This window comes from Plutella xylostella, chromosome 4 (genome assembly GCF_932276165.1).
Source record: "Plutella xylostella chromosome 4, ilPluXylo3.1, whole genome shotgun sequence".
NCBI lineage: Eukaryota > Metazoa > Arthropoda > Insecta > Lepidoptera > Plutellidae > Plutella > Plutella xylostella.
In genome coordinates, this window is record NC_063984.1 from 1,244,817 (window position 1) to 1,258,933 (window position 14,117).

At 38.5% G+C, this 14,117-nt stretch overlaps 5 protein-coding genes across 6 annotated transcripts; 3 read left to right on the plus strand and 2 right to left on the minus strand.

The window, feature by feature from the left end:
* Positions 1-582: 582 nt before the first annotated feature.
* On the plus strand, positions 583-1,357 carry LOC105389376. Its single transcript, XM_048627576.1, has 2 exons — positions 583-594; positions 788-1,357. Exons 1-2 carry the CDS (start codon positions 583-585, stop codon positions 1,355-1,357), a joined length of 582 nt encoding a protein of 193 aa, XP_048483533.1.
* LOC125488456 (larval/pupal rigid cuticle protein 66-like) lies at positions 1,353-2,820 on the plus strand. The gene is made up of 2 exons (XM_048630461.1): positions 1,353-2,057; positions 2,398-2,820. Exons 1-2 carry the CDS (start codon positions 2,046-2,048, stop codon positions 2,797-2,799), a joined length of 414 nt encoding a protein of 137 aa, XP_048486418.1. The 5' UTR covers positions 1,353-2,045; the 3' UTR covers positions 2,800-2,820.
* Positions 2,821-5,079: 2,259 nt separating this feature from the next.
* LOC105389378 (larval/pupal rigid cuticle protein 66-like) lies at positions 5,080-10,906 on the minus strand. Of its 2 annotated transcripts, none has more exons than XM_048629077.1 (2): positions 10,777-10,906; positions 5,080-5,542 (listed from the first exon to the last, which is right to left on the minus strand). In XM_048629077.1, exons 1-2 carry the CDS (start codon positions 10,783-10,785, stop codon positions 5,141-5,143), a joined length of 411 nt encoding a protein of 136 aa, XP_048485034.1. In that variant the 5' UTR covers positions 10,786-10,906; the 3' UTR covers positions 5,080-5,140. The 2 variants fall into 2 exon arrangements, with proteins under 2 accessions (XP_048485034.1, XP_011558777.3); XM_011560475.3 differs by lacking the exon at positions 10,777-10,906 and adding an exon at positions 5,871-5,890.
* Positions 5,908-6,714, plus strand: LOC125490281 (larval/pupal rigid cuticle protein 66-like). Its single transcript, XM_048629087.1, has 2 exons — positions 5,908-5,923; positions 6,252-6,714. Exons 1-2 carry the CDS (start codon positions 5,912-5,914, stop codon positions 6,651-6,653), a joined length of 414 nt encoding a protein of 137 aa, XP_048485044.1. The 5' UTR covers positions 5,908-5,911; the 3' UTR covers positions 6,654-6,714.
* LOC125490283 (larval/pupal rigid cuticle protein 66-like) lies at positions 8,974-10,471 on the minus strand. Its single transcript, XM_048629095.1, has 2 exons — positions 9,737-10,471; positions 8,974-9,396 (listed from the first exon to the last, which is right to left on the minus strand). Exons 1-2 carry the CDS (start codon positions 9,746-9,748, stop codon positions 8,995-8,997), a joined length of 414 nt encoding a protein of 137 aa, XP_048485052.1. The 5' UTR covers positions 9,749-10,471; the 3' UTR covers positions 8,974-8,994.
* Positions 10,907-14,117: the final 3,211 nt, after the last annotated feature.

Here is a 14,117-nt window from a genome sequence, read left to right on the forward strand (position 1 = left end):
AGTTCACATGCAAACGTTGCATAATGCATAATGTGAGAAGATGAGTTTTGTCTTAAAATGATATGTGTATGATTTGTTGTGATGTAATGTAACGGTTTTGTTAATTGCGCGTCCGACTGTTTGATGGATTTGGTTTGTGCAACTTGCTGTGGTTACAAGTAATGTGGTTCCTATTTGTAATTATAAAGGTGCTCTTGAAAATGAGAATCAGTGTGGGGAAGCATACTAGGATTTAAATAATAACTAAGCACTTCATCATGAATTTTTCCACGGAGCTATTTATTCAAAGGGGTCGAAATCTCTTACCTTATTGAACAGCTGTTGGAAGTACTGAATACTTAATTATATTTTATCTAACTCTACCTCTTAGGAACAAGACCTATGCCCTACTTGAGATTAGAATGTCCCCGAGGGAAATACGAAACCACCAAGTATTGCACACCAAGTATTGTTTTTCATAATCCCTTACATATAAATTGTGAGAAGTTCGATTTTCAATCATTATCATTCTGTCTCCTGCTGGATAGCATTTAAATCGTGATCGTTATAGGAATTATACTTTAAATAGATTTCATTATCAAGATGCTGCATCAGGTAAGCTTTGTGGCTATCATGTACCTACACAATTGTTTTAAGTGGTACTGTAGTACTTACTAACTCAAGAAAAATCAGGAGTAGAATACCCTAAAATATTGATGTTAAAAAATATAGTGCAGAATATCAACTCTTCCCACTTGCTCTAACAATTAATATCATGTTAATTCCAACCACTCTCTCTAATTTACAGGCAACCCTGATTTCTGCCCTGCTGCTGTCAGCGACATGTTCAATCATACACCAAGCGTATCTACCCACCATACTGTTTCGGATCCCACAAGAAAACGTCAACTACAACTTTGCATACGAAGTGAACGATCGCACGACCGGAGACATAAAGAGTCAGAGCGAAGCCAGACGAGGAGACACGGTCCTCGGACAATACTCTCTACTCCAACCTGATGGTGTGACCAGAACCGTAGAGTACAAAGCCGATGATCGTGAAGGATTCAAAGCAACAGTCAGCAACGACGGCACTCCAGTCTGCAGCGAATGTCAAAATGACAGACGTCAAGAGAACATGAGCAATGATGCAGCAAAACCCAATGTAGATGAAAGAATGAATGAACAAGTCCAAAATGAACGTCCCCGAGGATCTTCCACTCAAAGTATCGAAGCTGACCAATCAGATCGAAGAAACCCTGTTCAAGAGCCAATGTCAACAATGCCCCAAACCATTCTACCACCATCAAGAAGCGTAGTCATTCAAAGCGTGCCAAATCTACAAGAACCGCGAGTTTTATCTGTCCTTCACAACTAAATAAATAGTTTTTCGAATAATTTTCCCTCAACCACACGATAAATGGATACGGATTAATTTAGGAGCTAATAATAACAAAGCTTGTTTGCATTTATTACTTAAATGTTTGTAACATGAATACCGACCGGCAGTGATAATCAAGTGTAATTACCCGCGGACCAGATGACCTTCTAAGATATTTCTACTATGTAATAATATCAATAGACGTTGTATATACCTATGTACGTAGGAGGGAAATGTGAAGTTCAATATTAAACATTGTTACGCCCAATGTATCTGTAATCGAGCTTGTTATAAACCTACCTATGTTTGTATTGTAAATAAAGTAGTACAAACTTGAAAGTATAATTTTTATTGATTCAGCCTTTTAGGGCTTCAAAAATATTCCGATAAATTTCAATAAGGCCCTGGAGCGTTGCTTTTTATTAAAAAGGTTGTATTAATATTAACATGGCAGAGTAATGAAGACATAACTTTTTTTAGAACAAAACGACTCGTTAACATTTTGCTCAATCAATACTTGGCTGATACCTTTCTAGGTGCATCGCCAGCCTTGTGTTTACGATGATTAACAAAAAAAAAGAGATGGAAAGAAAGCAGTCTGTGAGTATAAAACGGGACGACTTTAAAATCGGGACATCAGATTCACCATATCCGCTGAAGTGGCTACATCTAGAAACTCTCGAAAATGGTTGTAAAGGTAGGTGTGAACTCATGGTTATCTTTTCTATAATACCTAATATTTTTAAATTTGTGTTAAAAATATTTTTTTCCATGCTAGGTACTAATAAAAGAAAAAAACTAAAGATCCTAGTTAACATTACCAGAAGTTACACATTTTCTATACAGCCTATTTAAACATGCATACTGGATATTTATGCACCAAAGATGAAAAAATATAGAATTTAAAAAACCCTGGGCAGTTAACGCCTGACGCTAATCTGACCTAAAACTGCTTTGACCACGTCGGCACACCTTTGCCCAGCTCTTGCTTTTATTGGAGAAGAGAATTAAACCTCTAATCATTCAACCTCTTTCAGTTCGCCCTCCTCCTCGCCGTGGCCTCCGTGGCTCTCGCGACTGACATCACCAGTTTCAACTACCACGTGGCCGACCCCTACACCGGTGACTTCAAGAGCCAATCAGAGAGCCGAGTCGATGGCAACGTCAATGGCCAGTACTCACTCCTAGAGTCCGATGGGACCAAGCGCACCGTGGACTACAACGCTGGCTCCCAAGGGTTCAATGCCATTGTCAGGAAGGAACCAGCTTACTTCGCCGCTCCAGTGAAACCAGGCTACGCGACTTACCCGGCTTACCCCTACAGTTACCCCGCGGCCTACAGTTACCCTGCGAGCTACTACTCCGCTTATCCCTATGCGTACTCTCCGTACTACGCCAGCAGATTCTACGGATACGCTCCGTTCGCCTTCCGTAAATGATTTGAATTGTGATGATAATTATTGGTGTTTGTAAATAAATAGTTTTTTTCTCTATTTTGGCTTATGTTCTATTAATGTTTACATCAATTAATTTATTTTATTTAAAATATAGGTAGATATACTTAGGTATAATCAGATCATTAACACATTGAAATACTTATAGCAGATGTAGTTTAGTATTAGGTATAGGAAAAGAAGAACATAATATTCAGGCAGGAATAGATATTAGTTTAGTCAGATATTATCAGTCATTGTTATGACTATATTATTATTATGGTCCTGGTTGTGCCCGAAGAATAATGTTGGGCTATATATATAGCCCCCTACTACACGGTGCCTACACTAGTTTAGTAACTAGAAAAAAGTGCATGAATAAGTACGTACACCTTATAACTTATACCATGAGGGAGTAAAGCTACACAAGGTATAATAGGTAATAGTGTTGTATCAAAGACCAGTAATGCATATTTTGATCAGAAGCATAATTAATTTACATTAATTATTGAAAGTATCACACATCAAAGAAGTGCACTGTAGCGCTGCATACAAATGACATATTACAGTTGCAAACAAATCGGTAACTGTGATTTTTCGACAGTCAACGCCTAACCGCATTTTTATTGATTATTGATATTGAGACAATAATTAAGAATTTATTTGCTGCAAAATAGTGTGAGCTTCTCGTTTTGAATAAATGTTTCTGGGAACTTCCTAATTAATCAAGTTTTACGGTTGCATAATGGTAGCACTGTGACATGAGAATCTAAGCCCATATTATGATAGGTGATCAACATGCGTACATATACAAGGTACAGTAGATCTAAACAAGACATGCATTAAGGAATTTCGGGGTCATATAGGAATGGTGGGGTGGGATACCATAAGTTAGTAAAGTTCCAATGACATAGCACCAAATACTCCTAAACGAATAAAAACTAGCTTAAAGTCGACGTCTGCAATATTGTAGTAATACACTCACGGGCAATGAAGACGTATTTTAATCAAACATTTAATTTAGAACAAAATACGAATGTTTTTAGGTGGTAATATCCTGATGCTCTGTAAAATGTACTTCAATGTTGCAGAAGGCGACATTAAGCTAGCCATTTCCGTTTAAGAATAATTTTGTGCTTTTCTCACTGGAACTTCTTCATTGCCCGTGAGTGTATTATGTACATAGTAGTAAGCTTAAGTGGCAGTGGGCTGGTGACATCTGTCGAAGAACCGATGACCGATGGGGTAAACGTGTTCTGGAGTGGAGGCCGCGACTAGGCAAACGTAGTGTGGGACGCCCTCCGGCTAGATGGGGTGACGACTTGCGAAAGGTGGCTGGTTATGATTAGATGCGGAAAGCTAAAGATCGCATCCAGTCGCGTGCTTTGGGAGAGGCCTAGGTCCAGCAGTGGACTGCTATAGGCTGATGATGATGTACATAATAATATTATTGGCTTCTAGCGCATCAGAATATTACCAACTTAAACCTTAAAATTTCGATCAAATTTTAAAATAAATGTTTGAAAAAAATAGGCTCGTTTGGTATCGGAATATTAAAAAGGAGCGGTGGTAGCTCAGTCGGTTAAGCGCCCGTTTCTCACGCAAGAGATGCGGGTTCGAATCTCGGCGCTGACATACTGTACCAATGAGTTCTTTTCTTAAGTACAATGTATACCATCGCTCTTACGGTGAAGGAAAACATCGTGAGGAAACCTGCATATCTAAATTTAGCACATCTAGATATGTGAACCCACTAACCCGCAGTGGACCAGCGTGGTGGAAAATGGTCCAAGCTCAGGAAGGCAGTTTAGACCTTGGGGATATGCACAAATGTTCACTTGGGAGAGCCAGGTGCAGGTACTTACACCCCCACATAGAATAGAATAGAATAGGTACAGGAATTTTCTTGTGAGTGGAACTTTTTCATAGCTGGTGGGTGTATTAAACTGTAATTTCCATACTTAACTAGTAACTAAACGAGCATTTATTGAAACATTTTTTTAAACGGACCCTCTAAAACCTCTCGTATGTTTGTGATCTAAAAGGACAGTGATAGTTTGGCACATTGATTCCAAGAATACACGTTATCGTTACCTTTGCCACATTCTAGCACACCTAGTTACCTGTACTGCCTAGATACCTAATTTATAATTATGCTCTAGTTATCTTTTAACTGAATTACTAAATGACCTTCTTTCAAAATACCAAGAATTCATTAACACCGTCACAACGACATCGCACTTCTAATGGTTGAGCTATGTCGAAATAAAAAAAAATATTTTTTAGTTTAGAATTTATTTACAAAACTCTTAACGAGACCAAATATTTACAAAATCTGTTGACTGATTCAGGCACTGTAGAAAGGAGCGGTGGAGTATCCGTAGTAAGGCGCAGCAGCGTAGGGGAACGCTCCGGAGTAGGCATAGGGGTACGCTCCAGAGTAGGCGTACGGGAAGCCGGCGGGGTAAGCGTAGGGCGCGGCGGGGTAAGCGTAGGCGGCGGGCGCGGCGGCGACGACGGCCGGGTCCTTCCTCACGACGGCGTTGAAGCCCTCAGCGCCGGCCGCGTAGTCCACGGTGCGCCGGGAGCCGTCGGCCTCCAGCAGCGAGTACTGGCCGGTCACCTGGTCCCCGGCGCGGCTCTCCACCTGGCTCTTGAAGTCCCCGGTGAGCGGGTCCGCCACGCCGTACGAGAAGCTGCTCGCGTCGCCCGCCGCCGCCGCCGCCACCAGCGCCAGGAATACTGCCAGCTGAGGATATGAAGGTGGTTATAAGTATTAATAAGATTATAATTAAGAAGCATGCATGTCTTAGATTTTCCGACTTTCAACCTTAAACAGTGATTGTCCTCGAATGATGACTGTGAAATTATGGTCTATACATGTATTTAGGGATGTAGAGTAACATTTAATAAAGCTGAAATCCAGATTAGATGTCGTGGATTGCATAAATCGGAATTAGGATATACAATTGTGTAATTTAGAGGGAAATCTATGAAATTTATTAAGTTACTGGAAGAGATACCAATATAATTATTATACTATTTGAAATTAAAGTAAATAAATAATATAGGTGTACCTTAGCAACCATTTTGAAGAATAGGTTACACATTCTTCAAAATGGTTGCTAAGGTACACCTATATTATTTATTTACTTTAATTTCAAATAGTATAATAATTATATTGGTATCTCTTCCAGTAACTTAATAAATTTCATAGATTTCCCTCTAAATTACACAATTGTATATCCTAATTCCGATTTATGCAATCCACGACATCTAATCTGGATTTCAGCTTTATTAAATGTTACTCTACATCCCTAAATACATGTATAGACCATAATTTCACAGTCATCATTCGAGGACAATCACTGTTTAAGGTTGAAAGTCGGAAAATCTAAGACATGCATGCTTCTTAATTATAATCTTATTAATACTTATAACCACCTTCATATCCTCAGCTGGCAGTATTCCTGGCGCTGGTGGCGGCGGCGGCGGCGGGCGACGCGAGCAGCTTCTCGTACGGCGTGGCGGACCCGCTCACCGGGGACTTCAAGAGCCAGGTGGAGAGCCGCGCCGGGGACCAGGTGACCGGCCAGTACTCGCTGCTGGAGGCCGACGGCTCCCGGCGCACCGTGGACTACGCGGCCGGCGCTGAGGGCTTCAACGCCGTCGTGAGGAAGGACCCGGCCGTCGTCGCCGCCGCGCCCGCCGCCTACGCTTACCCCGCCGCGCCCTACGCTTACCCCGCCGGCTTCCCGTACGCCTACTCTGGAGCGTACCCCTATGCCTACTCCGGAGCGTTCCCCTACGCTGCTGCGCCTTACTACGGATACTCCACCGCTCCTTTCTACAGTGCCTGAATCAGTCAACAGATTTTGTAAATATTTGGTCTCGTTAAGAGTTTTGTAAATAAATTCTAAACTAAAAAATATTTTTTTTTATTTCGACATAGCTCAACCATTAGAAGTGCGATGTCGTTGTGACGGTGTTAATGAATTCTTGGTATTTTGAAAGAAGGTCATTTAGTAATTCAGTTAAAAGATAACTAGAGCATAATTATAAATTAGGTATCTAGGCAGTACAGGTAACTAGGTGTGCTAGAATGTGGCAAAGGTAACGATAACGTGTATTCTTGGAATCAATGTGCCAAACTATCACTGTCCTTTTAGATCACAAACATACGAGAGGTTTTAGAGGGTCCGTTTAAAAAAATGTTTCAATAAATGCTCGTTTAGTTACTAGTTAAGTATGGAAATTACAGTTTAATACACCCACCAGCTATGAAAAAGTTCCACTCACAAGAAAATTCCTGTACCTATTCTATTCTATTCTATGTGGGGGTGTAAGTACCTGCACCTGGCTCTCCCAAGTGAACATTTGTGCATATCCCCAAGGTCTAAACTGCCTTCCTGAGCTTGGACCATTTTCCACCACGCTGGTCCACTGCGGGTTAGTGGGTTCACATATCTAGATGTGCTAAATTTAGATATGCAGGTTTCCTCACGATGTTTTCCTTCACCGTAAGAGCGATGGTATACATTGTACTTAAGAAAAGAACTCATTGGTACAGTATGTCAGCGCCGAGATTCGAACCCGCATCTCTTGCGTGAGAAACGGGCGCTTAACCGACTGAGCTACCACCGCTCCTTTTTAATATTCCGATACCAAACGAGCCTATTTTTTTCAAACATTTATTTTAAAATTTGATCGAAATTTTAAGGTTTAAGTTGGTAATATTCTGATGCGCTAGAAGCCAATAATATTATTATGTACATCATCATCAGCCTATAGCAGTCCACTGCTGGACCTAGGCCTCTCCCAAAGCACGCGACTGGATGCGATCTTTAGCTTTCCGCATCTAATCATAACCAGCCACCTTTCGCAAGTCGTCACCCCATCTAGCCGGAGGGCGTCCCACACTACGTTTGCCTAGTCGCGGCCTCCACTCCAGAACACGTTTACCCCATCGGTCATCGGTTCTTCGACAGATGTCACCAGCCCACTGCCACTTAAGCTTACTACTATGTACATAATACACTCACGGGCAATGAAGAAGTTCCAGTGAGAAAAGCACAAAATTATTCTTAAACGGAAATGGCTAGCTTAATGTCGCCTTCTGCAACATTGAAGTACATTTTACAGAGCATCAGGATATTACCACCTAAAAACATTCGTATTTTGTTCTAAATTAAATGTTTGATTAAAATACGTCTTCATTGCCCGTGAGTGTATTACTACAATATTGCAGACGTCGACTTTAAGCTAGTTTTTATTCGTTTAGGAGTATTTGGTGCTATGTCATTGGAACTTTACTAACTTATGGTATCCCACCCCACCATTCCTATATGACCCCGAAATTCCTTAATGCATGTCTTGTTTAGATCTACTGTACCTTGTATATGTACGCATGTTGATCACCTATCATAATATGGGCTTAGATTCTCATGTCACAGTGCTACCATTATGCAACCGTAAAACTTGATTAATTAGGAAGTTCCCAGAAACATTTATTCAAAACGAGAAGCTCACACTATTTTGCAGCAAATAAATTCTTAATTATTGTCTCAATATCAATAATCAATAAAAATGCGGTTAGGCGTTGACTGTCGAAAAATCACAGTTACCGATTTGTTTGCAACTGTAATATGTCATTTGTATGCAGCGCTACAGTGCACTTCTTTGATGTGTGATACTTTCAATAATTAATGTAAATTAATTATGCTTCTGATCAAAATATGCATTACTGGTCTTTGATACAACACTATTACCTATTATACCTTGTGTAGCTTTACTCCCTCATGGTATAAGTTATAAGGTGTACGTACTTATTCATGCACTTTTTTCTAGTTACTAAACTAGTGTAGGCACCGTGTAGTAGGGGGCTATATATATAGCCCAACATTATTCTTCGGGCACAACCAGGACCATAATAATAATATAGTCATAACAATGACTGATAATATCTGACTAAACTAATATCTATTCCTGCCTGAATATTATGTTCTTCTTTTCCTATACCTAATACTAAACTACATCTGCTATAAGTATTTCAATGTGTTAATGATCTGATTATACCTAAGTATATCTACCTATATTTTAAATAAAATAAATTAATTGATGTAAACATTAATAGAACATAAGCCAAAATAGAGAAAAAAACTATTTATTTACAAACACCAATAATTATCATCACAATTCAAATCATTTACGGAAGGCGAACGGAGCGTATCCGTAGAATCTGCTGGCGTAGTACGGAGAGTACGCATAGGGATAAGCGGAGTAGTAGCTCGCAGGGTAACTGTAGGCCGCGGGGTAACTGTAGGGGTAAGCCGGGTAAGTCGCGTAGCCTGGTTTCACTGGAGCGGCGAAGTAAGCTGGTTCCTTCCTGACAATGGCATTGAACCCTTGGGAGCCAGCGTTGTAGTCCACGGTGCGCTTGGTCCCATCGGACTCTAGGAGTGAGTACTGGCCATTGACGTTGCCATCGACTCGGCTCTCTGATTGGCTCTTGAAGTCACCGGTGTAGGGGTCGGCCACGTGGTAGTTGAAACTGGTGATGTCAGTCGCGAGAGCCACGGAGGCCACGGCGAGGAGGAGGGCGAACTGAAAGAGGTTGAATGATTAGAGGTTTAATTCTCTTCTCCAATAAAAGCAAGAGCTGGGCAAAGGTGTGCCGACGTGGTCAAAGCAGTTTTAGGTCAGATTAGCGTCAGGCGTTAACTGCCCAGGGTTTTTTAAATTCTATATTTTTTCATCTTTGGTGCATAAATATCCAGTATGCATGTTTAAATAGGCTGTATAGAAAATGTGTAACTTCTGGTAATGTTAACTAGGATCTTTAGTTTTTTTCTTTTATTAGTACCTAGCATGGAAAAAAATATTTTTAACACAAATTTAAAAATATTAGGTATTATAGAAAAGATAACCATGAGTTCACACCTACCTTTACAACCATTTTCGAGAGTTTCTAGATGTAGCCACTTCAGCGGATATGGTGAATCTGATGTCCCGATTTTAAAGTCGTCCCGTTTTATACTCACAGACTGCTTTCTTTCCATCTCTTTTTTTTTGTTAATCATCGTAAACACAAGGCTGGCGATGCACCTAGAAAGGTATCAGCCAAGTATTGATTGAGCAAAATGTTAACGAGTCGTTTTGTTCTAAAAAAAGTTATGTCTTCATTACTCTGCCATGTTAATATTAATACAACCTTTTTAATAAAAAGCAACGCTCCAGGGCCTTATTGAAATTTATCGGAATATTTTTGAAGCCCTAAAAGGCTGAATCAATAAAAATTATACTTTCAAGTTTGTACTACTTTATTTACAATACAAACATAGGTAGGTTTATAACAAGCTCGATTACAGATACATTGGGCGTAACAATGTTTAATATTGAACTTCACATTTCCCTCCTACGTACATAGGTATATACAACGTCTATTGATATTATTACATAGTAGAAATATCTTAGAAGGTCATCTGGTCCGCGGGTAATTACACTTGATTATCACTGCCGGTCGGTATTCATGTTACAAACATTTAAGTAATAAATGCAAACAAGCTTTGTTATTATTAGCTCCTAAATTAATCCGTATCCATTTATCGTGTGGTTGAGGGAAAATTATTCGAAAAACTATTTATTTAGTTGTGAAGGACAGATAAAACTCGCGGTTCTTGTAGATAGAATAGAATAGAATTTTATGGTGGAACTTCCCAAAGGCAGGTTAATCCAGTCCACATAAACATAAACATGTTAATATTGTTATACATATACAAGCTATATTAGAGAAAGAGCGAGAGTTATGTGTCAGGTATGCAATCTTTCTACATACTCGTAATATGCAGAATAAATAAATAAATTTCCGATAGTGATCAAAATTACCAGCTAAGTCACCCTCTTTTGAATTTCTATTCCGTTATTCCAATACCCTGTTTATAAAAGCTACTTAACATGATTATGAATTAAAATTATTTTAATTACCTTCATCATTTTTGTAGGTTTGTATTGAGATAGTAGTGACTACAACAGTGAATCCTGAGTATCTGATGTCCACATTTCAGTTTTATCAGTATTTATACAATCTAGGATGTTTACGTTTTATCATCTCGTTTTTTTTTATTAGGGTTCCGTAGCCAAAATGGCAAAAACGGAACCCTTATAGTTTCGTCATGTCCGTCTGTCCGTCTGTCCGTCTGTCCGTCTGTCACAGCCGATTTACTCGGAAACTATAAGTACTACAGTGATGAAATTTGATGGGAATATGTGTTGTATGAACCGCTACAAAAATATGACACTAAATAGTAAAAAAAAGAATTGGGGGTGGGGCCCCCCATACATGTAACTGAGGGATGAAATTTTTTTTTTCGATGTACATACCCGTGTGGGGTATCAATGGAAAGGTCTTTTAAAATGATATAAAGTTTTCTAAAAAACATTTTTCTTAAAGTGAACGGTTTTTGAGATATCAGCTCTCAAAGTCGTAAAAAGTATGTCCCCTCCCCTCTATTTTTATAACTACGGGGTATAAAATTCTAAAAAAAATAGAGGTGATGCATGCTAATTAACTCTTTCAACGATTTTTGGTTTGATCAAAGTATCTCTTATAGTTTTTGAGATAGGTTGATTTAACTGTAATTTTGCTGCTACGGAACCCTTTGTGCGCGAGCCCGACTCGCACTTGGCCGGTTTTATATTACTGACTTTAAAAGTCAAACTTGTAAACCATATCTTTTCTCGGCCGAAGCACCCTTTAATTTAACGGCCTTGTGATTAAAGTGAACGAAATGTCAAATTGTAAGTGTACTAGTTTTCTAAAATTAGATCTAATTAAAACAAGTACCTACGTAATACTTAATTAGAAAAAAATGGTCACTTATATGACTATGGTGTGAAATATTCTGACTGTAATGTAAGTCAAAGGTAACTTGCACATGATTCATAATAAGTTGTGCTGAGAACATAGAGATGTACAAGTACGTTTAGTAAATGAAGAAATGGCTGACAATGACTGTAACGCATATAAACACATAATATCGTAGGTACAGTCAGCTGCATAAATAGGTAGGTATACACTTTTGCACCTTGAAAACTGAAATTTTGAAACTCACAAACTGACAATTATTCATTCATACAAACATTGACGGTTTGTTAACAAGGTAGTTTGACATGGTACAAAAGTGTACAGCTACTAATGCAACTGACCGTACATCATACCCGACATAGACATAACCAGACTTCTGAGTTCGAATACGAATTCTCGCGGTATTACCTATTTCTCAGGTCTATTATCATCAAACCTTATTGCATGCAAATATAACAATGGAAAAAGTACTTTTCTTATGAAAAAATATTTGGTAAAATCAAGTATTCACTGAGGTGTGGACTGTGGACCCCTGGATGAAGGTCACGAATAATGCTTTACCTAGTCAAATCTTTTATAAATTCTTGTATATAGTTTACTGAAAGTCACTATAAAATAGCCTAATATACCTACGTACAAAATTATGCTAACGATTGAAATCCTCGTAGGGGTAGTGAGAGGTGACTAGCCACCTGACGAGACAGTTTGCGAACCGTATTGTCGATTGGAATGCTAATTTGATTTAAAGTGATTAATAGAAGTACCATAATAACCATACCATTATCTCTTATTACCCAATGGACGATGTTGTCAGATAAACATCAAAGCAGGGAAAATGTCAATTGTTTGTTTACAAGGACTTAATAAGAGATAGCGCTTCGCCCTGACTTTTAACGTCTTTAAGACTAGTTTGCTACTTTTTTTTCCAACAAAACGAGATTGATTGTAAACAAACATTGTTTAACATAATATATAAAAAGGGACGATACTGTAGTTTTTGTATCAGATCCTTGGGATTCACAAACGTAGTCACAACTACACCACAACATAGGTTGTAGGTATGTTGTGGTGTAGTTGTGACTACGTTTGTGAATCCCAAGGATCTGATACAAAAACTACAGTATCGTCCCTTTTTATATATTATGTTAAACAATGTTTGTTTACAATCAATCTCGTTTTGTTGGAAAAAAAAGTAGCAAACTAGTCTTAAAGACGTTAAAAGTCAGGGCGAAGCGCTATCTCTTATTAAGTCCTTGTAAACAAACAATTGACATTTTCCCTGCTTTGATGTTTATCTGACAACATCGTCCATTGGGTAATAAGAGATAATGGTATGGTTATTATGGTACTTCTATTAATCACTTTAAATCAAATTAGCATTCCAATCGACAATACGGTTCGCAAACTGTCTCGTCAGGTGGCTAGTCACCTCTCACTACCCCTACGAGGATTTCAATCGTTAGCATAATTTTGTACGTAGGTATATTAGGCTATTTTATAGTGACTTTCAGTAAACTATATACAAGAATTTATAAAAGATTTGACTAGGTAAAGCATTATTCGTGACCTTCATCCAGGGGTCCACAGTCCACACCTCAGTGAATACTTGATTTTACCAAATATTTTTTCATAAGAAAAGTACTTTTTCCATTGTTATATTTGCATGCAATAAGGTTTGATGATAATAGACCTGAGAAATAGGTAATACCGCGAGAATTCGTATTCGAACTCAGAAGTCTGGTTATGTCTATGTCGGGTATGATGTACGGTCAGTTGCATTAGTAGCTGTACACTTTTGTACCATGTCAAACTACCTTGTTAACAAACCGTCAATGTTTGTATGAATGAATAATTGTCAGTTTGTGAGTTTCAAAATTTCAGTTTTCAAGGTGCAAAAGTGTATACCTACCTATTTATGCAGCTGACTGTACCTACGATATTATGTGTTTATATGCGTTACAGTCATTGTCAGCCATTTCTTCATTTACTAAACGTACTTGTACATCTCTATGTTCTCAGCACAACTTATTATGAATCATGTGCAAGTTACCTTTGACTTACATTACAGTCAGAATATTTCACACCATAGTCATATAAGTGACCATTTTTTTCTAATTAAGTATTACGTAGGTACTTGTTTTAATTAGATCTAATTTTAGAAAACTAGTACACTTACAATTTGACATTTCGTTCACTTTAATCACAAGGCCGTTAAATTAAAGGGTGCTTCGGCCGAGAAAAGATATGGTTTACAAGTTTGACTTTTAAAGTCAGTAATATAAAACCGGCCAAGTGCGAGTCGGGCTCGCGCACAAAGGGTTCCGTAGCAGCAAAATTACAGTTAAATCAACCTATCTCAAAAACTATAAGAGATACTTTGATCAAACCAAAAATCGTTGAAAGAGTTAATTAGCATGCATCACCTCTATTTTTTTTAGAATTTTATACCCCGTAGTTATAA